Source organism: Melampsora larici-populina (assembly GCF_000204055.1).
Source record: "Melampsora larici-populina 98AG31 unplaced genomic scaffold MELLAscaffold_8, whole genome shotgun sequence".
Classification (NCBI taxonomy): domain Eukaryota; kingdom Fungi; phylum Basidiomycota; class Pucciniomycetes; order Pucciniales; family Melampsoraceae; genus Melampsora; species Melampsora laricis-populina.
The window spans coordinates 1,506,023-1,532,733 of NW_006768772.1; the positions used below are offsets into that span (position 1 = coordinate 1,506,023).

At 40.4% G+C, this 26,711-nt stretch overlaps 3 protein-coding genes across 3 annotated transcripts; 2 read left to right on the top strand and 1 right to left on the bottom strand.

Annotated features, from left to right (window-relative positions):
* Positions 1 to 2,629: 2,629 nt before the first annotated feature.
* Positions 2,630 to 3,127, top strand: MELLADRAFT_95943 (uncharacterized protein; the record flags this gene model as incomplete). Its single annotated transcript, XM_007407128.1, has 3 exons — positions 2,630 to 2,633; positions 2,699 to 2,772; positions 2,867 to 3,127. The coding sequence occupies 3 exons, from the start codon at positions 2,630 to 2,632 to the stop codon at positions 3,125 to 3,127; spliced, it is 339 nt and encodes a 112-aa protein (XP_007407190.1).
* Positions 3,128 to 15,951: 12,824 nt separating this feature from the next.
* Positions 15,952 to 16,779, bottom strand: MELLADRAFT_95945 (uncharacterized protein; the record flags this gene model as incomplete). Its single annotated transcript, XM_007407213.1, has 1 exon — positions 15,952 to 16,779. One exon carries the CDS (start codon positions 16,777 to 16,779, stop codon positions 15,952 to 15,954), a length of 828 nt encoding a protein of 275 aa, XP_007407275.1.
* Positions 16,780 to 24,463: 7,684 nt separating this feature from the next.
* On the top strand, positions 24,464 to 25,857 carry MELLADRAFT_95946 (uncharacterized protein; the record flags this gene model as incomplete). Its single annotated transcript, XM_007407129.1, has 9 exons — positions 24,464 to 24,598; positions 24,651 to 24,719; positions 24,774 to 24,888; positions 24,954 to 24,970; positions 25,032 to 25,180; positions 25,247 to 25,316; positions 25,380 to 25,613; positions 25,692 to 25,715; positions 25,777 to 25,857. 9 exons carry the CDS (start codon positions 24,464 to 24,466, stop codon positions 25,855 to 25,857), a joined length of 894 nt encoding a protein of 297 aa, XP_007407191.1.
* Positions 25,858 to 26,711: the final 854 nt, after the last annotated feature.

Genomic DNA, 26,711 nt, shown 5'->3' on the forward strand with positions numbered 1-26,711 from the left:
GTCGACGGAGACTTCTCACAATTGTCCAGTTAAAGTATATACATCGCGAGAGTCAAACCTGAGAGCCGTCAGGCCAGTTCCGGGTCACAGCCTCACAGGCTCCACAGAAACAATTGCCGAGCCTGCTGAACATCAATTAAGAAAAAATTAATTCACACGGTTGAAGAGATACGTACTTATTACGGATCAAATTATGTGAGTAGTGTCCTGAACTTGGAAAAGAATCATTGACAGGTGACTCGCGGTCCGAATTCGACTGAGATTTCCCCTGGGGTATGTATTCGTTTTTGAGCTGTACTGGCCAGAGTGGAGTAGTGAATTCCAAACTTTGCATGAGCGTGATGAAGTTAGACTACATATAAGTGATCATGGGCTCAGAAATGTTTCTCGAGTGTAACTCATCTCACATTCGTACAACACGTTTCGAAATCAACCCCGCAGAACGAATTCGTCTCAAAAGGCTCACACTTCGCGTTTTTTTGCATTGCTTTGAGTGCTTTTGGAGCCGTTAGACCTATCAAAATTTGCATACGCATCAAGGCAGAGGACTCCTGATGCGAGTGGCAAGTATTCATCGAGAGAATACGAGATGTAACGGGACGGCTTGCACTCGTTTTGGCATCCAAACTAGAAATTACGCCTGTTAAACTCAAAAATACAATCGTACCTTTGGGCTGTGCTTCAATGCCGATCACGAACAAAATTTCACATTTATTGAACTTTGATGACACCATTTGTTTATCTCTGGACCCTGTCTATACATATGCTGCAAACGCAGCGGATACGTAGCAACCCTGCCATACACGTAAGGTGTATCTTACATTTGGAAAGCCCTGTGAAACTTTCTAGCCGCTAGAGTTGATTCTAGCGGCTAGTATAGCGAGCAGTAGAAAAACAAGAAACACATGCCAAAACATAAGAGCAACACGCAAACCCCCCCGCTGTAAACTGGGGCGCCGCGGCGGTAGCGCTGCGGTCGCACCGCAGACTCAGTCCAATGTAACATCACTGGGGTGGGCCCGCTGCGCCGCGCGGTCTTCACTGCGGTCCGACCCCGCCGCCACCCAAAAGAGGTAACCCCAGCGGGAACGCAGGGTCGCAGCTACTGTACAGTAGCCTATAGGTCATCACTTCATCCGTTTCAGGCCAATCTCACTCGATTCTCAGCCTCCATCACCCGTTTCAACCCCAATCCATCTTCATTGGGCAAATGGGGCAACACAGGATGGATGTCAATGTAAGTACATGTTTATCTCACTTTTTATTCACTGAATTGGTTCAACTGACACTTCAATTTTGTTGGATTTCCTAACTCAGTGTGACTCCACTCAGTTTACTACCTTTTATTACGCCCTTCAACTCATATATTTCATTTGAGTTATTGTTTACCTTGATAGTCTGTCAGCCTTCCTTACCAATGTTATCATGAGTTCAAGTCTTCTTCCACCATCTACCCCAGGTTGTGAACTGCAAATACAAACTCCACAACAACCTTCACCCGGTTTTGTGCTATTTGTGAGCCTACTAGCGTCTGTTAGGCTAGTAGAGTCAATAAAAATGTTGTAGAAAGTCTAATAACTTCTACTAAAGTCGTGTAGATCAAGATCTACAAGTGTGAATGGGTAGAGACGTGGGCGTAAGAGCTTTACTTGCAATAAACAAGTAAAGACTGCAGTTAGTTGACCTTTAAACAAAGGCTTTAGCCCAGGGATTTTGGGTTAATTATTGTCTTTACAATAATTAAAAAGAAGAGCAACTGACGCGCAGTTCTCAATCCTAATTTGATCCTCTTCTATTCTAAGAAAGGTCAAAGAAGGTGGTGTTAAGGTCTATTATAACACCGGGAACTTTACACTCTGACTAATAGAGATTTCCCCGTAGATTTAGAGTTTCTTATATCAGATGAATCCCAAATCTGATATGAGCAATACTCAAGGACTACTTCCTTACAAGTAATTCCACCAAATGGATATTACCAGAAATACTGATTATGGAGTCTAATCAGAAACAAAGTTGAATGAGCACACAGAATAAGCAACAAGACACAAGGTTTGAGTTTCAAGGTTCGTAGAATCAGGCCTTTAAAGTTTGGTTATTGAAAAGCAAAGTTTAAAGGTTCTAGGAAGATGAATAAAAGCAAAGTTGTGTAGTTGTTGAATAATAATGTGACAATGTTCTTCTTCTCAATTTGGTTGGATTTCCAGGGTTTATATAGTCTGAACCTTGGAAATCTTTGGACTACAAGTGCGCACAAATTGTGGTTCTATGGTTAGGTTAATTACAGTAAGACAGTTACTATTGTATTATAAGTATATTTCACTTGTTACATATGTGTTACGGCTGTGAAATATATGTAGCTTTGGTTTGCATCAAAGTTATGTATGTTCACACCCTTTGATTTAAGTTCTGCACATGTTACATATGCTAAATCATATGTAACTTGACTCTTGAAACTGAGCCTTGAGTTGTAATTGCTATTTTTTAAGGTTTTTATTATAATACGTCGCCCATTGGTACTCTGGTTTAGTACTCAGGGCTGACACTATTACTGGTTCAGATTCACGACGCCGTATCACCAGAGAGCACGGCTCCCCTTCAACTCGTCCTACTGGTACAACTTCGAATACAAATGAGTCACCCATTTCGAATTTGACTTCCAGTCAAGTTCAACCATTATTGAAGAAGCGAATTTGGGAAGAAGGTACTAGTGACGCCGACAGTAATAGTATTAGTACGACAGTCAGTAAGAAAAAGAAAACACATCCAAAAAATGTAAGTTTACCTTTCTAGATGTCTTGTTCTTCTTTAATAGTTATCACTTCTCATTATCGATTTATCATATTGCTCTTTGAATGGCATATTTCAGGTGACTCAAAGTCAAGATGTACCTACAGTGGTGGATGTAGACCAAGATTCGTCGGGAGAAGATGAAAAAGAGTCTCGCCCAGGTAAGAAGGCTGATGTTATGGAACTTCTTGAATACTTTGGAGTTCCAAAGCACAAAGGGAACAAGGTAGGTGTTCCAATGTTTTTCACGACTTTGTTATCAAATTTTTATTGTAATCATTCTTTGTTTAACTTTTTGATTTCTTCTTTTGGTTATACCTCCATTTTCTTAATTTTATAATACCAGACGGGGCCGTTCAAACAATACTACCCGTGTAACTGGTGCAATGAATGGTATACTCGTGGTGTGAAATCAAATGACAACCTATAACGGCATCACGACGGTGATAAAGCTTGACAACCGTGCCCGGGCCGTAAGAAATCCATCAAGTTGGGCTTGAAACTTCCTCCAACTTATCAACAACTTCAAAAAGCAATCAAAATGAAATCAGCCAGCGGGAAAGTGATGCAAGATTTCCTGGACCGACCTTCTTTCACCGTCGAAATTCTCAACATCATCTTGGTAATTTGGGTAATTTGCCATGCTCTTGCATGGCAAAGGTTTTCCGATGTGATGCTTCAAAGCGCCTTCAAGCTGGCCAATACTTCAGCCGATATGAGATCACCAACCTGGGCAGCGCAGACTGCAAAGAAGTTTTACCAATCACTTTGCTCTGAGGTTTTATGTCAAGTAAAGGTAAGGGTTTCATTCATTTGCATTCCATCCTTACTTCATCATAGTATTCAATCACTTACTAGTTATTGAATACTATTACCAGGCAAACACCAGTTGCATATGGCTGGTCCACGATGTATGGAATACACATGGCAACCAATATGCTTTCATTGCATTGATCGCATGCTACATCAACTTGAACTTCAAGTACTGTAAAGTCTTATTGACCCTCAAGATGGTTGCTTGGAACCATTATGGTATCCTTTTGGCCCGACCAGTGGCCCAATACCTCATTCAACACAATCTTCACGCCAAGATAAGTATTTGATCTGTTCTTATTCTTATTATTAACTAACAATCTAGCTGACGCACATTATATATCTATGTTCTAGGTCAGACCACCGACTTGGGGTCAAACAACTTCACTATGGCCCTCGAGATGGAGGTGATGTTTTCAGCAGCTGAAAAGTCGGTGAATTGGAGCAGTGGCAATATGCACGCCAGGTGCTATTGCCATAAGCTGGCATTGGTCGTTCGAGCTGGCCTGAAGGCCCTTTCCATCCAATCTGGCCATTCGAAGCCAACCACCAATGCAAATGTTGCTATTCCCATTCCTACCTTCCAGATAAATGACAGAGAAGAAGAGGTAGATATTGAATCCGACAACTATGAGGATGAAGAACCTTTGGGCGCGAGCGACGAAGGTCCTCAAGAAACAGAAGAAACCCTTTGCTCATCAGCTACAGATGTAGCTGCTAAGCATTTGGGAAATATCTTTGCATCAGCCATTGAAAAGGTAAGTAGATGATTTAGTTTCCTCAGTCCTTTACATTTCACTTTCAAATATTGACCAATTTGCTGCATTAGGTTGACTTTGTCAGTAGGAAGATCACTGGATCTCACTCGCGTCGTCAGGAATTCAGAGCACTTTGTAAACAAGCGGGATTGGACCACCAGACCCCAATTGCAGGTTATGGCATTTGCTGGAACGTCATATATGATTCACGCACTCGCATGTGCACTGCACAAGATGTGAGTTTAATATTTACATAGTATTGATATTGGCTCACGCTTTTGTTTCACGTCCTCATGTAGTTAACAAGATGCTATCAGCTGATCAAAAGAAGACTCGATTTTTCAAGGGGAAAATTATTCATGCGGATGAATGGTAAGCAATCGAGGCCCTCAACAACATATTGGAGGTTTGTCCTCTGCTTTATTTGAATCAAACTCGCTTTCAAAACTGACTGTATGTCATGATAGATATTCTCCATCGGCACCAAACGTATGGAGGGGGATTTTACATCTGGTGCCATGGTTCTGGTCGCATACAATTAAATCATAACAGCCCTTACCGAAGCTTGTGCCAAATCAAAGATGATACCCCTCAAGGACATGATCAGAGTGATGTTAGATCAGTTACAACTTTACTTGGACAAGGCTCTGGAATGCCAGACGTTGATTCTTGCAACCGTGTTGCACCCTTGATACCGACTTGTCTTTTTCCTCAAGTTTTATCCAGATCAACATGATAAGGCAAAGGCATTACTTACCAAAAAGTTGGATTCTGCATTGGAAAATGCCAAGCAACCACCACAATTAGCTTTGCCAACCAATACTCCAAAGGTAACTGCTGAGGACGACGATGACTTTAATGAATTTACCAATAGTAGTCCTGTACAAACGGCTCAAGAAGGAGAACTCGACTCTTACTTAGCAGGTCAGCGTGAATCTGACAAAACCAAGACTGCGCTAGATTGGTGGGAAGTAAGTTTTTCTTTATCTTTCATTCATCTTTTGCAAGATCGAATCTATTAACACTAACTCATCCTTCTTATGAATTATAACAGGCCAACAAAGCCGTATTCCCAGTCCTTGCCAAGTTGGCAAGGGACTACCTCGCTGTTTCTGGTACGACTTGCGCTGCGGAACAAGTTTTCTTGGGTGCAGCAGATGTGTGCTCACAGGATTGTGCAGGCCTTGTTCCTGCCACCATCACCCAGTCTGTCTGTTCACGCGAGTGGACCAAGGATGGTATAGACCCCGGTGGTGATTACAGTGATGCAATCAAGTATGTCAATACATACACATCTGAGCAGGCTAAAAACAAAAAAAACAGGTGATTGAAATTGTGGATTGAAAATTAAATGCTTATCATTTACATATGTTTTCTATGCTGATAGCTCTATTCTATGAAATAAATGAATAATATTACTTTGTGCCTTTCAAAAATTTGTTTTCAAGGCTGATTTTGCCTACCAAAAAGGCCGCCGTCAGGTGGACAGCGGCGCGCTGAGCCCCGTTTTATTGCTCCGCTATCTCACATTGGATTTGACTTGCTGGGATAGCGCTGCGATGAGGCTGTGTTCCCACTGGGGTAGATCCCAGTGCTGTCCCCGCTGCCTCAAACCGTGGTGCGCCAAGGCGGGGTTTGCGTGTTGATAAGAGCATCCACAGTGACAGCGGACTTTCTATAAATTTGAAAAGTCTGACTAATGGAGTTGAATATCACAAGGAAAGAATTGGAGTAGGATCTTTGTCAAAATTAGGAGGTTGTGAGGCTGTGAAATGACATGTAAAATTTTTAAAGAGGTAAATATATATACCTGTGCACTTTGTTTTGGTGTGGGGTTCTCTTTTTCCTCTTTATATCTGCAGGAATAATACTATTTAAGAGTTGAGGCTAGTAATAGAATTGGGCACTTACAGTCGTTTGCAAAAAGCTTGCTGCAGATTCACCGCCAAATTGCTCGAGTTTTGCGGGCAAATTCGGGCAAGCTTTTTGAAAACGACTGTACTTCTCTTTGTTGGTGCTTGAGTGTTGAGTATTATACATTAATACCTTGACATGTGTACTTGAGTAAATTAAATGGTTATATTTCCTTTAAAAGTTGTGTATCAGTACTCCTCTAATAAGGTTCTTTTATTGTAGGTTTTAGAAGAGCAGTCTATAGAAATTAAGGGGTGTCAAGTTCAATTTTTTTTATGGTAAAAACCGTAAAAAACTTTGCCGTCATATCATAAATTTACGCAAAATTTACAAGAACGGGAAAGTTTTATGTATCCCGTTCTCACATAAACGTAAACAGATAAGTTTACAACATAGCTTTGAAGACTTAAATTTGACCGTTTCACTCTTGGAAAAAGGTGTGCTAGATAGTGGATGCAAGGACAACCTTGCATCCTCTTACCAGCAGTTTTCTCATTACCGTGTGGAAGATCTAGGCAAAAAAGTAAAAAAGCCTTGATTGTGGTTTACAAGCGATGATAAACACTCGGGAAAGTTTTTCTACAGTTAAAACATAAAAACTTTCCCGTCTCATAGTTTTTTTGTTGTAACAATTCAAACTTGACACCCCTTATTACTACATGTTATTTTAGTGGTATATCCTCTTCAAGCTTTAATTTGGTTGTTATGTTATAACTCAAAAAAACTTACCCATGGTCATATAACTACTGGTACACCACAATTGAGATTTTTCAATCTTTGCCTTGATCATCCACCTGGTGATGTGGAAACTTCTGGTAAAAGTATGCAAGGTTGTCCTTGCATCCACTATCAAAGCCACTGTATCCAAAAGCAAAATGGTCAAGGTGAGCTCTTTGATCACATGTTGTAAACATAAATTGTTTACGCTTCATAAAGAGGGGATACATAAAACTTGTCACATTTTTGTGAGATCTAAAATATAAAAACGCACAAGCAACTTGCATGAGTTCAGTCCAACCGTTGTGGTGATCTCCTTATGGGATCAATCAAGAAAATGAATCATTATTACTTTATCAAATTATTAGAAAACTTCAGTGTAGTAGAAAATCCAAAATGGAAGTTTTCAGATCAATTGAAGCTCTTACACAGTGCCCGTTGAATGCGTCCTTGACGTCAAGGTCACAGCTTGTATGTAGTTTTGTTCACATTTCGTTCACACGAAAGCATTATCTGTAACACAGATTCCTGAGACACACGAACAAAGGGGAGATTTTGCTCAGAGGTGAATGATATTCCCTTTGTCCTTAGTCAAAGCCATTCAGCTCCTTCTCCCTGAGCGCTCACCTACCGTCAGGGACTCGAAGCCAAACTCCTCACTGCCAACTCAATTTCAAGTTCGATTCTAACTCAAGTTTGAGTTCAAAGTTGTGGAGAGGTTGGTTCATAAATGCAGAAGCCTTACAATAAATCATGACTGACGGTCAGGACAAGGCAGAAGAGCAGAGCAACATGTCAATATGCAGTGGTATAAGCGAAGGGGCTGCCGACCACTTTGCGTCTTTCAAATATCAAATTGACCTTTGGAACCAAGGTCATGATGTGATTTGAACCTGAAAACCCCGGGTCTTCTTGCCGCGAAAAAACAAACTTCTTCATATCTGAAGGCCCTCGTCGAGTCGTGCCTTGGAAACCAGATAACTCAGTTACGGCCAGGCACGAGTAGTGTCCGCATCAAGGTAAACCTATCAGTTCAAGCGGCGATGGTTGGGTTCTGGATCCAATCTCTGGAGCATCTGCGTAGATTGCGATTAAGCGTACGGCATCTGAGATGGCTTATCTTCATCCCAAGTCAACAAGAAATAATTCCTTCAATGATGCTTCAAATATGGACCGTAGATTACTATCGACTCTCTTCAAAGCAACTGACCCGATAGTCTAGAGTCCCCAGATCTAGATGATGACTAGTACTCCTTGGACTCGAGATATTGATCTCCCTTGACTCAAACGGAAGGGAGTATATGTGTTACCAACTGGTGGAAGTCTGAATGAGTTTGCCTATGTTGTTTACACCTTCATGAGCCTTCATGTCCATCAAGACCCTTAAGCCCCATATTACTCAGTAGGTGTTGAGTTTCAGTCAAAGGCTAAGCATTGACTGTATAAGCCATTATCCTCAGTCGGCTGAACAAATATTGTTTGGAAACGATCCAATTGCGAGTGAATCTGTAGATAGCACTGTGACCTCGACGTCAAGGACACATTCAACAGGCACTGTGTTAGAGGCTTATGTGTAATTATTAACTCAAGATCATGTCATCTTATTTCAATTATATTCTTGAGATCATCATAGTTTACTTACAAAGTTATTACAAAAAGACAGAAAAAGAAAAAGAAAAATTTGAAAATATAGGTGTAAAAGCTGGAAAATGGTTTTTAGGGTATTAATCATTAAGTTATGGGTTTGTTAGGGTTAGAATATGAAAGAACAAAATTTTATTATACAGCAACAATTTTAATCTTGGAGGTTGATAAGGAAAAACAGAAGTTATCAGCAGAAAGATACTTTTTCAAGGATGGTAAACAAGGGTTATACGTGTAGTTTACATATGTAATGGTGGTAATAGTGGAAATTAAGGTTGCCAACAGGATTTTCCGGGATTTTTAAGGTTATAGAAGATGATGTCATATTACATGAGCAAGGAAAAGAGAGTAGTAGCTGTGAAAAGTGAAGAAAATGGGTGAATTTTGTGAAAAATGAAGGTTTTCCGCTAATTACATATGTCAAATGACGTCAGATTAGGTTGGTAGATAGCTCATTCAACGCAGAAGCGTGGATTACATATTTTACAAACTTTCAACCATTAGTAACGGAGGTGTATGTAAAAAGGTATAAGGGAAATACAAAATTGGTGTGAATCTCGAATCTACAGTCACAAGTCAAGATGTAACACCAAAAACCTTAACCTCACAACTCAATATCTTACTCATCACTCATCAGAAATAGGTCATATGTGTGTCATAAATGATCAGTATCACGAGGGCTACAAGATGCACTATAGTAGTTCAAAATTGGACCCCATCTGAAAAAATTCGTAATCTCAAAAATTGGTTTGCAGCTAGTTTACAAGGAAAAAATCACCTGTATTCATCTTAAGAAGTGCTGTGCATTAAATAATTGCATCATTGATCATTTTTGGCTGTGAAAATTACATCCAACAATAGTAATAAGATCATTACATTGCGTCATTACATGGTTTTTAGGGTTCTTTAGGCGGATTTGGCTGGTTTTTGAGGCTGTTGACTATTTTAAAGGATGTTACATGTGGATATAAGTACTCCTTGATGATTTTGGGATTGTTGTTCCCTTTTCTGCATCTTATATCTTTGTTGTAGTGTTATAAATCATCATGTTTTACTATATTTGTACTAAGATCACTTAAATCCGCCCCTTCAAAGCAAGGAGAAATTTATTTATGTGTGTTAAAGACTATAAGTCAATTTGGGAATAATACTTAACACAAGTATTGCTAGTAATAACATAGTGTGTGGACTTTTGCGCTTAAAATCTGGGAATAATACTTCACAACAAGTATTGCTTTATTTCTCTGGTGCCTTTATCTTTTTCTCTGTTATCACAAAGTGGTCAGCAAGTGCCCTTGTGCTGGTTTCTTTGAAAAAGGCAGTCTTTAGGCAACTTCTACTATATTACACATAGTAGATTATCCCTTCTTAGGTGTTGTAAAGCTCTTGTTGAGCTTTAAATACTACACCATCTTCTGTCCCGGTTAAGGCCACATCAGGTCACTTTTGTTCCTTTACAACTTTGGTTTGTCTGTTAAAGTTTGGTTCACAGTTGTGCCTTCTACTTTTCACCTGCTTTGGATTTTCTTTTTGAGTTCAGGTAGTGATTATTTTGTGCTTCTATTGCTGCGTTTGATATCCATGTTTTTGTTTCAATTGTAATCAGAAAGATTCCTTTTGGCTCTGTTGGTCATTAACTGTGCTTCTGAAACAAAACAATGTACATACCTTTTCTTGTTGTGTTGTGGACGTTCTGCTTTCGGTCTTAATTTGTTTTTGTTTCTTTACTCAGTTGTGTGGGTGCTTTCTCTGAGAGTCTCTTTTGTCAAGTTTTTTGGGAGTAAACTTCCTTTGCTTTATTGGGATTCCCTCCTTTGTTTGAGAGACCTTCAATCTTTGATATGTAGTCACCTTTTGAAAGCCTGCTTCAAAAGTTGTGTTTTCCAATCCTCTTACTCCTGCTTTCCATCCCTATAAAAAGGTGATGTATCCCACACAATTTGATCCCCATCATCATGCCCATCAAAATGTTATATATATTCAACAGCTTCTAAATTAACCATCCACCTCACTTAACACCTAATTATACCAAATCTGGCTCTTGTAATACATTCACCGTGTCTGTATCCGTGTAGCACGTCGACGTGCACACACCAAATACTTTCAATACTTACTTGAAAGACCCATTAAAAAGGCCTCCACAATAGGCATGTCTTCCCTTTGTCAACTGGGACGTTGGCACTCAGTTGACCCCAACTGCTGACAAAGGATCCCACAAATTCTTTTGTCAAATTGTCATTCACAAAGGGTGCTCGGCACCGATCTCAGTCTAAAGCCTACCAAACAGCTTTCTGTTTTTTTTCAAAACTCTCCGTGTGTGCACGTCGACGTGCTACAAGGATACCAACATGGTGATTTCTGTGGGAACTCTTTTAGCAACTGCAATCAGTGCTCTGTCTCCTGTCTGGTGTCTTTGTTTCCGTCTTGGTTTACTTTGACCTCTGACTGATGAACACTCTGTATAACTATTTATTGTACCTATCCTCTTTACCTTTGTGTACCTTTCACCACATCTTGATATCAGCAACTCACATGTCATTCAGTTATCAAAATGTGCTTTCAATAATTTTCAACTCCCAACCAATACATCCCTCTCTTATCTGCATATTCCTGCTCAATTCTCCTGTTCTATTTCACCGGGAATCACCTTGTCCACCCACCCACCCATTTTATCCCTAAGTACTGTTTGTTTATGTTGTTTGGAGTGGGGATTTTTTTGTGTTTTTGGCAGTTTTCATTGTGTTTTTGTCTTTGAAGAATTATCCAGTCACATTAATATATTCTTTCTTCAGGTTTACCCTATTTTTATGATTTCATTTGGCTGTGATGAAGGTGGATCCCAAGGGTATTTTTTGGTTTACTTGTTTGGTGCTTGATGTTGGCAATACTCTCACAAGTCTGGCTCACCTATATTAGTTTCATATTTGTCAATTTTTTAGTATCAGATTTCCTGATAATTTGTGACTGCTAGCCACCTCTCAGGCTGCTGGATTATAATCAGGCAATTTTATTGACCCTGGACATCTAGCCTTGGGATTCACCCACGACAACTTGTCTGCTTCAGTTGTTCTCACACTTATTTGTATGTTTAAGAGTTCACGCTTTGGCAAGATAATATTAGTACAGTTTTCAAACTCTGGACCTTCCTCACACAACCAATTATATGTCTCCTCTCACATTACAGTATCAATATCTGCTTTTGTGTGATTACAATCCATGTATATACCTACTGTATAAGCAACATGGCAGTGGTTTCTCCCCACCAATTTTGACTAAGGCTAAGGGTAAAACTTTGAGTGATTCATAGTCAATTTATGTCTATGAGGCTGTCAGGACTTTTACCTTTTTCACTCAGTCCTCTCTGCCTACTTTTACTCAAGATGCCATTGAATTTGAGTGTTCAAGGCAAAAACAAGTTCCATCAACCGGAGTCTCACATTTCTTCTTAGGGTGGATTTTTCTTTCTTCATTTATTTACTTTTATTTTTAATCTCACTTATTCTTGTATTTTATTATGTTTCTCATTTCTATACTTAATTTTACAAGTCTTTCCTATCTGCTAAGCACTACCTAATCAAAAGACCTTAAGTTCTGAGGCTCTGATTTATCAAAGCCTCATCACGTGTTTGGGGGGGGCCTGAGGGCCGCAGGTGTTCTAACGAGGTAGGCTCTCTGCTACCACTTCTCGGGACGTATCGTCTGGAGCCTGCGGAGAGCCTACTTTGGTACGTCTCGAGGCTTGTACCTTCTTTACTCTCCTCCCAATCAGAGGCCGAGTCACCCCCGTATCATCTGATCGCTGACCTTTTTTTTTTTTTTTAAAACCCAAATGTAACTCACATAACTCTAGATCTCATAACGTTTCGCTACTTTTCTCATACCATATTCCCTTTCCTCATCACAAGAAACGGTCGACTTCCACAACAGGCAAAGAGAAGAGGACACAACACTTATATTATCTAGACGTCATAACTCAACTCTACTCAGTCTGACTCCTCTCCGTACCCACCGTCGGTATTTCTATCTTCATCCAGTCCCAGATCACCTTGGCGTCGATAATATCACCTTCTGTATACTTTTGAAGGTACAACTGGTACGCCTTCGACTCCCAACGCCCTGCCTCGACTATCTTTTCCAGAGGCTGCTTATCATTCCACTTGAAAGTCGCCCCTCCTATCCTAAAGGAGTGACCCGAAAGCTGATGATCACGATGATTCTTCGCCCATACCCGTTTGAATATGTTTAGTGTCACGGTCTTTGTTAGTGTCAATCGCTTCCCTTTCCCGTCAGTATATGCCAATAACCGTTCTGTTAAGTCGGTCGTACAATTTTCAAGCAACACGTTCTCCAAAGCTTTCACTGGGCACAACTTTGATGGTATCCGACAAAGGTGTAAGTACTGGATCTCTCCTGGTTTAGCAGTTTTAGCATCGTAAATCGCTATCTTCATGTAAGAGTGATCCGGTGAGTAAATCGCATCCCGTAATCATATCAACGTCTTATCCTTGTCATCTGATACTAATTCACCCAACCTGGCCATTCCCCAAAAGGCCATCAGTGCAATTGCTAACGCCAGGCGCTCCTTCTTACCACTGTTTTCTAGATCTAAGACTAACTCGGCCAGATGTCGCAGTTTGACAGGTTTACGTACTGTATGATTCGCCGCCTTGATTTTGGCGTCAGCTATAGATGAGGCCTTCAACAGCAACTTAGAAACCTTATCATTTTCGGACGGGAATGGTAAGTTATGGAAGAGGTGCCATGACCTTATTCCTGATATATACTTAATCAGAGTATCGGCTGTAACCTTGTGACTATCTTTCATCTGCTCTATTATCTCATCATCTTCCAAGTCGACATCATACTCTTTCCCACCCCATACGATGAACTCCCATAGTAAATCTTGACTCAAAGGTAACAGATCTTCTCGTTTCAATTTTCTCGCTTCTCCGAATCGTTCTAATTTTGCTACCGCTGTGCTATAATTTTGCAGCGTCGATTGTGACCAGCTTCCTTTTAATAATCTAGACTTTACTTGGTCTTCTCTCCAATCTACAACCCTTCTCGAGGATCATCAAAAGAAAAACATATCAACAATTTAGTTACCGAGCGCTCTCATTCAAGTAGCATTACACTTACCCTTCAACATTCTTCAAAAAGTTAATTACCTTTTTTTCATTCGTCATCATTTTCAGTGGTCTCTTCTCAGTAATTTAACTAGATCGCTCGGTAAATCAATTCTAACTTCTTTCTGGTAATCTTTTTCAACTGCTAGGCCTCTCGATAACTTGTCGGCGTCGTTCTCCCCAGAGGCCACACGCTTCGCAAAGATAGAACAGTTTAATCGTGTAAGTATTCTCTGGATCTTCTTCCACTCTTCATTGACCAGTTTATGTTTCGATTTATATTTTTTGATTGTAGACTCCGTAGTCGTGTTATCCGTATAAACCAAGAAACAACGATCGGTGGTCGGTAGCAGTTGTTTGAGCATGAGTAAGCCAATTCTCACTGCCACTGTCTCCAACCAAGCGATGTCACGCTTCTGACAGCCTTGTGTAATTCCTTCAGTTTTCCAGCCGTCTATCTCCTAGCAACACTCCGATCCCGTACCCAGTACTTGCGTTGCCAACCCATCCGATTTCTGTCGGATCGGCAACCTCTTTAAACACCAGCCTGTCGAAACCCTCTAAACTCCTCAACCACTCTTGCAACTCTTCTTTCGCCCCATCCGGAACTTCTCTTAATGCGCTATGGTTGTACCATGACTTATCCCACCAGTAAAGATTCCATAGGTAACATCGCATCATAGGGAATAAATAAATTAAGTGACTAAGTTGTCCTACAATTTTCTCAACTTCTTTCTTAGAGCATCTCCGAGATGGTTTGAGTAGGTCTCTTATTTTCTCTATCCTCTCTGTTTTCTTTTCTTCTGGTAGGCGAACTGATTTATCTTCGCCATTCCACACAAATCCTAAGTACTTTTGTTCTATGTTCCAATCACAGAATTTCTCTCCGTTGGATTGTACGCCTAAACCCTCACTCACTGATATTATGTCGATCATATTAAGTGAGTCACCTTCCAGTTTCACAAACATATTATCATCGACCCATCGAAAGACTCTTCGCACTTTAAATAATGACATGATAATCTCCTTCCATGCGTCCGCCATCCAACCGAACGTACCGCAACCGGCAACACCTCCAAAGGGTATACGCGTATCAATCCAAATATAACCTTTGAAATCTTTGATCGTAAGATATCTCCATTGGTGTATTGCTGTCGACCCTTGACGGTATGCCTTTAGCCAATCAACAATGGCTAATAGAATCTTCTTCTTTAAATTGGCTTTGAAATAGTCGTCGACGACATGGAAGTCATCCCATGTTGTTGCAAAGTCATCCTTGTCTACAAAGGAATTCACAGAAGGTATATTGTCATCTTCCAGTTCATAACGTGTTGATTTTATCCATTTCGCAGCTGCATCCAAATGTAAGTTTGCTTCTTCGTCTTCAGAGCTCTCGTCGTCTTTGACTTCTATCAACGTTTTCCTCTTTTTCTTTGATTCGACTTTCGTCCGGGGGTAAGACAGGTCATTGATCATACGTAATGAACCGTCATTGTTTGTTACACTACCCATTGGGTTAGAACGAAAGAAACCAAGGCGCTTAAAGACTTCTGTGTGAGTAAAAGGACCAAAAATCCTCCCCATCTTCCTTTCTTTGTACAAATTTTTCATTATCTTGTCCTGAACTGCTAAGGCTGACTTGTGATTATCCGGCGTGAACCATTTCAGGTCTTCCCATGTGTGGCTCGGGATGCCTTGGTCAAATCCCTCATTGAGTCCTCGCCTCACCTTTCCCCACTTGTCCATCAACCCACATGAGTTTAGCAGGGACTTCCATTCATTCAGGTTCATCTCGTTCTTCACCAAAGATGGCCAGTTCTTTAATGAATCAGGATCGTCCACTTCGTACGTCTCGTCCACTGTGTGTGTTAATGGGCAAGGCTCTTGGGTTTCGGTAGGTCTTAACACAGGACGATCATGTTGTTCATTACTTTAAATGGAACAACATATAGTTCATATTGGAAACAGAACAACAACACATTTTAATCAGTCACAACCCGTAAGTCACCCAGCCAGACTCAACATAACATTTTTTTTTTTTGGATGATAAAGAGAAATATTTGAAAGAAGTTTTTGGAAAGTAAAGTGTACGTAATGACAAGTCTCCATACATTTTTCATTGAGCATGGGAATATTTTCTCATTACAAAACTTTTTTTTTTTTTTTAATGTTGTTCTTTTACCAGCTTTAACTCACGTTGTATTAGGTCCGGTACCACTACCACTCTTATCAGCCCCTCTGCTACCGCTTGCAGCTGCTGCTTTATCAAAACTACCCGGACCTATCGCAGGACGACTACCACCTCCTTGACTAGTTCCAAAGCCTCTACCTCCCCTTTGACCGCTACCTCGGCCACCTCCACGACCTCCTCTAGGGTTCTGAAAGGATTCATTAAAGTAATTCGATTGGAAAGGTTGGTTAGAGTGAGAATAAGGTGTCGGATGGTAGTAGGAAGGTGTGTTCGTCATATTGGGGTTAAATAGGTGACTCGTGCGATCAAAGAGCGGGTTGTAGTGTCTTCCTTTAAATCCATTACCTGGTACCTTTCCCAATTGTGCAGCTCTGGTTAACGGTTGCGTTACGGGTTGATTATTAATTGACAACAGACTCCTACCCGTCAACATCTCAGCTTGAGTATCGACCAAGGCGTTATTGGAGTCCCAGGACGCGTGTTCAGGGTAAGTTTCACCGTTTATCGGGCTGATATGTTGCATTACGTTCCCAAAGGCATAAGGGTTGTCGATATATTTGTAATCACTGAAATGCTTTGCGTCTTCTTTTGCTTGGTCTGCCAACTCTTCATTTAAAGTCCCAACATCTGCCATCGAACCATCCGGTAGTCTATTCTCCCAACAATTACGACGGTGAGCTATATCATACCTCATTGCTGGCGTCCATTTACCGTAACATTTGGCTTGGATGGCTAAAACATTCTCTTTATGAATCTTCAAACGAGGAGCAATAGGTGAATCTTTTTGAGAATCTAGTATATCGTATTTTTCAGCTTGGTATTTTATCATTAAATCAAAACGAGTCGACCATTGCATAGGTGTCAGTCTGTACTCGTTTATATAGGGCAACCCAACATAAGAGACAATATTTGTTGAGCAGCTGGTCTTTGCTGATCGGGTTTTCATAAAGCGGGAATCTTGGATAATCCAAGTTGGGTCGAAAATCGAAACTGGCATGTGGACATTTTTATTTATCATGATATCGTGGAAGTACTGGGATAGGCCTGTCATGTTATTGGTCGGTAAACTTCCTATAGTCATCTTTGTATTTGTTTCAATCTTCGATTTTGACTTCTCTTTTTCTTTAACCGCATCTACTTGATTTTCTACGGTTTGTGGCTTCTCTTTATACATATAATCCATCATCCCAATATCTCTAGGTTCCGTTTCTTCTTTCTGGCACCAGAACTGATATTCCTCCCTAAAAACTCGATATTGACCGATATCTCTCTCGAAGGATTCTCTGATGTTTTGCAACCACTTGGCATGACCATGTTCAATGTGAACGGGCTCGGCCATATTTTCATCTTCAGGACCTGGTTACACGAACACATAAAACAGTAAAGGAGCCAGTCTCGTAAGTCATCACAATCTCTTTTTTTTTTTTTTTTTTATGTTCACAAAGTTTCATCAGTCTACATTGGAGGTGTTATTTAAAACTATTCCTTCCGTTCAAGAACACTTCTCTTTTTTTTTTTTTTTTTTGGATGTTATTTTTAACTCTTTCCTTTTGTTTTGAAAACGTATAACACAGGTCTTATTCACGACAAGGCCACACTGGAAATTCATACGTCATTTTGTTACTGGCCACACTGGTATTTTATTTTTGGTTTATTTTTGGTCACACTGACTACTAATCACATTCAAGCCACACTAGGATTTGGTCGATCTCAGGTATCGCTGCACCCTGGTTTCTGATCAATCGTGGATATTACGATGTTTCGTAGATACAGAATTTCCAGGATTCCAGGATTGTATCATTTGACCGAATACAGTTGAAAGAGTTGGCGGGAATGAGGAGTAGAAGGATAGTGAAAGAGAGGGGGGGGTAGTATTTAGAATAAGTAGGGGGGGGTGAGAGAAATTCAAGAAGTAGGTGAAGAATTTAAAGCGGCTGATTGTATTTTGTCCTTGGTAATCGTTGATCACAAATATAAAAAGAAATTTATAGGAAACTTATTCAAATGAATACTAACCTAATCCTGTTATGTTTCTATTATCAGCTTCACTTAAATTCATATGATCTCCATCGTTTCTTTCGGTGTCTTCATTTAAGTTTTCCGGAGGTTGATCTTTTGGGTTTCGTTTCAAGGTATCGTTCAACTTTCCTTGATTATCGTCTTGTCCTTTTCCTTGATGTTCAGTCTTCTCTCCCTCTTCTACCGTATTAGTTGATTCGTTCTTCTTCCCTTTTCTAGTTCGACTCTTGACCGACTCTTGATTTGGAGTAGGTGCTCTTGGTGGAAGGCCTTCTTGTCCTGACGGTAAGTTCGAACTAGACATAATTTGGTTGAGTTGACCGACTAGGAAATAATGACTACTGTGTTTTGGATGATTTCTTGTAATATTCTTGTATAATTTTTTCGCTTAGTTTATTCAATTCTCCAATTTGATAATATTATTGTTATACTTCTAATAATGTAAAGTGTGTTGGTATATGTATCTGGTTTCTAATCAAGAAAAATCTTTAAGAAGAAATGATGATTCTCTTACCACGTTCTTCGCGGGTATTGATTAATTCTTGATGTGAGTGAATGGAAAAGGGAATTCTTAGGAAAGAATTAGGTTTTTCTTTCCTTGAATGTTTTTGTTTCCGTTGGGGGGAATCTCATTGTGGTTTGACTCGGTACCATGTGCCGCCGGTACCGAGTTCACCTGAGCTCTGTTTGCCTTATTTCCTTTTTCATGGAATTACGCAGGTGCCGTCGTGCCTTTGGGCACCTGCTGCATACATTTAACAAACTTGATTGGTCACCTAATAAAGCTGTTGCAGGCATGCCCACATCTTCACTAGTTTGATTAAATCTATGCTACAGCGGGACAAGTTTTCTATTGTAAAAAGTGCAAAAAAGTCAAACTTGACACCCCTTAATAGATATTAATTTGATCTGAGGATGATTCAGTCTTGCTTGACAATAATCTATGATCCTGTTGTGATAGAATCAGAGAACCCACTATGGGTGTGGTAACTAGGTGATTTAGTGTAAATTTAATGCTAAAATACAGACGGGTCCACTATGGACCTGTTTTAGACCTGTGGTCTGTACGTCTGTGTCTAGCCTTGCACCCCGCTTGCTCAAATCTATGCAAGCCTACAACTTGCTTTATCATAGGACTTGATGCATCTAATTGTTCATAACTGCATTTTTTGAAACTTCAAAACTTTACACTTCAAGACTTTAAATCTCAAATTTTGGCCCTCAAAACTTTGCTCATATCATCTTTCTAATTTTGAATTAAGAGCATAACAGCTAAATCTAAATGTTAAATCAAAACCTATGTGCACTATAATTAAAATCATTGAACTTTAGTTTTTGGCTTTTAAAATGAAATAAATAAAAGTTGATAATAATAAATTTGATAATCAATGGTTGTACTTTAATGTGGTTTTCAGTGTAAAATTTGAAATGGGGTTGAAACTTTAATAAGAGATCCTGTTTGAATAATTGTTTCATCATAATTTTAAAAATATCTGAGGTCTCTATTGGTACCATAATCTGCTTACCACAGCGTTTAGCAAGTCTGGCAACAAATAGTACGGATTGTTGTGTATGTCATAATCATTGAGGTTTTGATGAATTGACAACAAGGAGTGGTGTTCGGACTTGGGAAGCTTGATAATTTATGTGATACAGCCCTTCCATTTACAAGAGTTGTGGGAATATGATATGTAGCTATTTCCAGGTGTCTTCTTGTAAGTGCTATGTGGCTTGTTTTAAATTAGGATGCTTGTGGTAACATCAAATGTTGAGTGTCTGGTGTACCCTGCCCCTACATGACCATTCTTTTGAAGTGTCTCAAAGGTGTTGGGACTGAGTTTCCTTTCTATCCACTTAGTCTGGTCCCTCCTGAAGAGGTATTCTCCAATACATGGTTCATTTTCAAGCACTGTGCAATTGTTATCCATCATGGCCTGAAAGAAGCTACACCTAAAATAGTACTGGAGTAATGACTTGCCCTCTTATTCTGGTCACAGAAAAAGAAGGTTGGCTTATTGACTTGATAAGGACTTATAAAGTGCTTGTGATGACTTGTTAAGGACTTGGAAATTACTTGTGATGCCTTTCTACTCACTGGACAATGAATGTAAATACCTGTTTGTAGATTGAAATGATCAAGGAACAAATGAACTTACAATGGTTCCTTTTCCCCAAAAACAATGATCTAATACATGTAAGAAAAGTTTGTTGAGGCCAAATCAAATCTGCTTTGCTTCTGCACTTCTGATCACCCAGCCCCCATAGTTCTTGTGTGCTTTGATATTGTATTCAAGAATCCTGAAACTCACTTCAGGTGCCTGTAAAGTTGGTGACAAAAAGTTTACGTACCTGTAGCAGAACTCACCAAATTGGTAACTCTCAAGGAGCTTATCTAGCTCTCAATCTCACTGTTCATGTACCTGGAAGTACATGGTCTAGATGGCCACTAACCAGAGTAAATATGAATGAATTTCAGGATTCACAAATGTAATGTAGACTCTAAAATACAATGAATTTTACCAGCGAGTGTGTCCGCCCTTTGCTTTGAGCACAGCCTTGATTCGGTCAGGCATGGACTCGACTAAAGCTTGAAACTTGCTCTGAGGGATTGCTTTCCACTTGGTATACAGTGCTTCACGCATTTCTTGAACTGTTCTGGGTTGGTGCTTTTCAGAAACATTTTTTTTCATGATGTTCCAGATGTTCTCAATTGGGTTAAGGTCTGGACTATTTGCAGGCCAATCTAACTTTTCAATTGAATGTTCATCCCTCCATTGTTTCGCCAATTTCCTTGTGTGTACCGGGGCTCCATCCTCCATCAAGATGAGGTCTGGTGGACAGTTAAGTGAGGTGATGAGTGGTTCAATAATCCGGCAATACACCAAATCGATAAAGTCGGCTCCAGTTCAACGTCCCACTGGCATTACTATCATTGGTAAGCGAAGCTCAGCTGTGAACGCCCCCCAGATCATTACCAAAGTCCTTCCACTCTTGAAACTTGGGGCTAAACAGTCTTGGTTGTATTTTTCACCCGGTTTGCGCCACACCCAAACCTTCTTTGCAGACTTTCCAATCTCGAATGAGGATTCGTCGGTCCAGATGACCTTCTTCCAATCGTTGTAAGTCCAATCCTTGTGTTTTCTAGCAAACTCAAGACGCTTCAGAACATGTTTGCGCTTGAGATAAGGCTTGACTATGGCAACTCAAGAGTGAAAGCCAAGTTTTCGATTCTCCGATCGAATTGTTGAATTACTGGCTTTTATGGGTAGCTTGCCAGCAATACAGGCAGCCGAAGCACGTCGGTCCTGTTGGATCACCTGCTTCAAGGTTTGCTGATCACGTTCTGAGAAAATTTTTGGTCGTCCGAGCTTTTTTGAGATTGTTGATTGGCGTCTTTTGCGGTCGTTATAGATCACTGTGTAGACAGTTGACTTGGGATGGCCGAGTTTCTTGGCAATTTGAGTGCCAGGAATCCCGAATTCATGCATATAAATGATAGATTTCTTTCGAGTGGGAGAAAGGGTGCAAGTCTTCATTTTCACAGACAATCTGGATGAGGTATGGAGGAGTGATTCAAGATACAAAGTACCCATAGACTGGGCTACACTAATACATATGAAGTCAAGGTATGTAAACTTTTTGTCACCCATTAACGGTACTCAAAGTAAAAAGGTGGTTTCTGCCTACTTCAAGTCCTAGAACCTACTTTGTTTTTTTGGTGGGGACTTTTTTTCCAAGTATGTTTTCCTCAGCTGGGTGGCTTTGAGGACCCTTTCTCTACTTTAAACATATGTACCTTTGGCTTTTGGCAAGAACTGTCTGGATCTGGTTCATGCATCCGGAAAGTTCCTATTGGGCGTGTATTCCACCTCGCAACCTTCATCCTTCTCTATCCTCCTTCATTTTACATTGGCTCACCACTTTCACCTCCAGATCATGACAATTTTTGATTTGAAATCAGTCAATTGGTTTTTGAAACGATTGATTGTTTCAACTCTCACTTTCTCAAAGACAGAATTGTGCTGAGCAGTCTCAACTCAGGCCTTTGTTTTATTGTACTTCAAACATTTCATTTCAGAGATGCCCAAAAAAGAAGAAAGAAACACACAAAAACTTTGACCAATTGATTGTTTTTAAGAACAATCAATTGTCACAACTTGCATGGGGTCACAGAGTAATCATACCAATCAACTTTCAAACCATCTATTGTTTCCAAAATCTATTGTTAGTCACAACTCTCAAGACTTTAGAATTAAGATTGTATCAGTCAAGAATTCAGGGTGTGAAGGATTTTATTGAGATTGACTAATCTGATGATACTTTTCATTAAAAGAATCAGAAACCAATTCCAATTGATCCAAATCAAATCCATCTTCAACTTGATGATCATTTGGTATATCAAATGAAAAGAATGTAATCAGACAAGATACAATACTAGAATGAGGTGGTCAGTCTAGAATTTGTTGATTTGAATGCTTGGAATGAATAGGTGAATTGATTGAAGTAGTTGAAAAGGCAGATGATTTTGTCAATGATAAAGGGTTTGCTCTGAAATTGAGTTGTGGGTGAATTTGGAGAGGGAGACCAAGGGGTTGAACCTTGCAGGATAGGATGGTGGTGATGAGCAGAAATTGAGGCCACCGGCACAGTGTTCTTTTTCCGGATGGTGCCTAGTTTTTACAAGTAGGTTTCCCTAGGTTTCCCAACTAGGCAGAAACCACCTTTTTACTTTGAGTACCGTTACTGTACATTTATGGCGTTCAAACATGCGCGAGAAATTTGCAAGTTGCGAGAAAGTTCTGTGCAAGTTCTTTTAAACATCTTGCATAGAACTTCCACAAAACTTGCAGACTTAAGAAAGTTATGTGTGAACCTAGGCTTCCCCGCTTCGAGGACTCAGTTTGCCCTCGATGAGATACATACAGCAGGGGGTTGTGAAAAAATTAATTAAGCAAGATCCGTGCAAGATTTCTTGCACGGATCTTGCACATCGGTTTTGCAAATTTCTTGCACATGTTTGAACACCATAATTAGAAAATTTATCTTGTGCAGGTCCCAAAAAGCTTGGGGCCACACTCCTAGCTTGAGTGTGAACACAACAGAGCCTCAAAAACAACTGCAGAAGACAATACATTCAATAGAACTGTCAAAAGATCTGATTCTGCCTTTGTGACTACATCTAATGCCCTATGAACTGACATCTCCTCTCCACCACAGCCATTGTGAGAACTAATGGTAACTTTTTTTTATTTTGTGTTGTGTCGAGATTTAATCCAAAACTGGCAAAAACTAAAGAAAACTCCTTTTTGACCATGAGTACCGTGAGATACAAGCCTATTGCAGGAGCCAAAACAAGGTTTAGGCCTGTGACATCGAAAAAAACCGAGTTTTGGACCACAGATTAAACTCTAGTTAAAACTCGGCGACACCCATCACCTCAAAACTTACCAATAGTTCTCACAACGGCTGTAAGCTCTCCATCTAGGTTATACCTTCATAAATCTCAGAGCTAAGCATGTGTATTGATTTTGTTTTGGGAATCTATTTGCCACTTCTCATGACTAAACAACTGCGTGTAGAGCTTTGGGGCGAGGTGAAGTGAACTCAGCAAGACTCAATAGAAGTGAAATTGTAAGGAGCCATCCGAAAACAGGGAGTTCGAGTAAGATACAATTCAAATTGTGATGCCTCAAACGGCTGACATGGAGAGTTTTCTGAAGAGCCCTCAGTACCGCTTTTGGGGTCCACCTGAGGTGTTCTGAAACATATCACATCAAATTGAACCATGCACACAAAGCAGGTTGCAAATTTATCGCGTTCTCTGATGCCCAAATGTGATGAGCTCAGACTTCATATTTGATCGACAAGTGCACAGTGGGTGACATTGCAAAAATCACATGTGAAGAAGTCGGTATTTGTAGGCAGAATGCAGACGATTTTGAGTGGATTTTGATGAGTCGGATCCTTAATGCGAACTCCGTTTACGTTGGAATGGATAGGGCGTCTGGAATCTTTATCTACGCAGAACTGGTGCCGGAAGAGCCGCTGTGTGCGCGCCAGCTTACTCGTGAAACTAAAACAATGTTACGGGAGTTCTACAAAATATGACACCTGCAAAGAAAGATATCGATGCATCTTTCGGCTGGTCGACCCTGATTGAATGATAAGGTCGTATCGACTCCGCTCTGACGTGCCTTCAGTCCAAAGATCTGTACAGTGCATATCTGCTATACCTGATCGTCATTGCCACTCTGTCGATTGGACATATGTAAGAAGGTAAGGTTGCAATATGCTTCAGCGCGGGGCTATCGATAAAATACATAGCAACTTCCTCCTTGTGATAGGAGATAAGCTCCAAAAATGACCAACGTTGGCAAATTTCTTCAATTCCGTTGGTGCTAAAAGTGATGCCTATGCGCGCTGCGACTTCTCTTTGCCACCACCTATTTCTCATACTCAACTTGACCGCACAGGGTACCAGTGTTGTCCTATCTATGAACACCACTCAAGCCTTTGTGAATATCACTGACTCATGTCAATCCAGAAACCTGAGTCCTGAGCTTTGGAAACAGTTAAATATGAATGAATACTTGAAGGGATACCCTTCTGGAGATCGTTTGTCTTTACCAGTGGGTCTCTTCCATCTGAAGTACTCCTCTTAACTGACCTAATAACCTGTAGGCATTCGCGTGTCAGGTGGGAGCTTGTAATTTTCAATGTGGAATTGGTAGTTTTTGTGATCCTTCAGACGTGAGTCTTTCCGAGTCCCTACTCTTTTCATTAACTACTTAAAGACATGTGCAGTTGTGTGCCCCCGTGGAAGGAAAAGCTTGGTACGCCTTGATAGCTGCCAAAAGGTGGAATGTCATCAACAACCAGTTATATTCAGCCATACCCTTGGCATTGAGCGTCGTCTCTGGTAAGGACAGTTCTCCATTTTCAAAATCCCGCGTCCACTCATCTGACTATTCTTCTGGCATGTAGATATCACACCATCTATGGTGAGTCAAAGTCTAAAAAATTGTGTAAGATCATAGCAGTCCTCAATATCCAATCTTTCAGGTTATGGATTTGATTCCCGACGCCTCAGAGTTTTGGACTCAATCTGCCTGTCTCACCGATTTGGTGGTAGCCTCTGTGAGCGCAATCCCAGGCGCTGTGTTTGGTGCAGATTCTATGGAGGTGACTTGGACCATCATCACAAGTGTTCTGTAAGTCTGGGCCTTGAGCGTCACACGAGAAATGGCCTACAAAGATTGAGAGCTTTTGACTTGGAGGACGGTCGACGGTGGTTGGTCCTGGGCAGAATCCAATGTACTGGTGCCCGACCCGCCCAGATACGAGATTGTAAGCCAATATCTCCAGTCTCAGGGAAATTAGTAAGATGACCAATTCTCCCTACACAAAAAGTGGGAAGATATAGTTTTTAGCTTGGATAAATTTCAAAAGCACATGCAAGAGACGCTTTCCAACTTTGCGCAACGTGTCATTCACTCAGGTATCAGTACTCCCCAGGGACTCAGTGGCATCAACATGGACGGTAGTCTATTTCTTGAGACAAATTCAGACTCAGAGGAGGCCATCCGGAAGGGCTTAACTGATGACCTGAAGTTGAGATCACTGGCTCTGATCTTCAAATTTCAAGTAAGTATGGAGTATTTTTTTTGTTTGATTAAGAAGATCGAGTTGATCGAAGTACTGACACAATGTATGAAATTACAGCATGCTTTTATTATGAGGGGAGCGGTAAGAATCATGCCTTCTCATCAAATTTGTAGTGATCTCTAACAAGAATGCTTCTCAACAGGCACCATGCATGGAAGATGGCCCTGGAGGATCCTTGGAGGGCAAAGATGTATTTTCAATGTGTGATCCAGAAAATATGTAAGATGTCTGGCCACCAAGATCAAGCTCTATCTTGCTGAGATGTTTTTGCTATATCAGCATGATGACAATAGTGATACCAAAAGATGATAAAGAAGTGGAAACAAAAATCTACAATGCTCAGCTCATGGAAACTAAGTATGATATTGTGGGTGAGAAGATCATAAGTGCAGCATGGGACTGCCAAAAGAAATATGGAACTTATGAGCCTGATTTCTCCTTTGATATGTGAGTTTTTCTTCTACTATAAATGTGCAGGGGGTATCACAAGGCTGATACAATATGAATTATGGAACCTAAAACATAGCACTGACAAGTTATCAAAGACACACACAGAGTGTGTCTTCAACATGCCTATTTGTGATTTGACCATACCAGGTTTGTCACCTTTCATCCCATCCAAAGATTTCAGAGAGATTTTTTAATTAGAATGCACCACTGCAAACTTTCTTTATAGGAATACATGAAATTTGGATGAAGACAGGAAGTATAGTCAGAGCATGCAAAAATCTTGGCAAGCCAGTAGAAGATTGATGTCATTCCTGTTATTAACTGAAACACAACAGATGGACATTTTTTACTGTATCATACAGTCTTCCATAGGTAGGGATCTCAACATTTGAACTTTGGAATCTTACGTTGTGACTTTCAAACCTTGCAAGGTTTCTTTGGCTCCTGATGTCATCACCACAGGCATATGGCACCTGTAGGTTCAGATGAGATGTCAGGATAAAAGTGCACACAATAGCTATCTGGCACTGAAACAAACTTCCAATGCAGTTTATGGACCCTGTTTTCCTCCCAAGAAGGGTAGTCATCAGGAAAAGTACTTTGTGATCAGCACCCAAGGAGTTACAC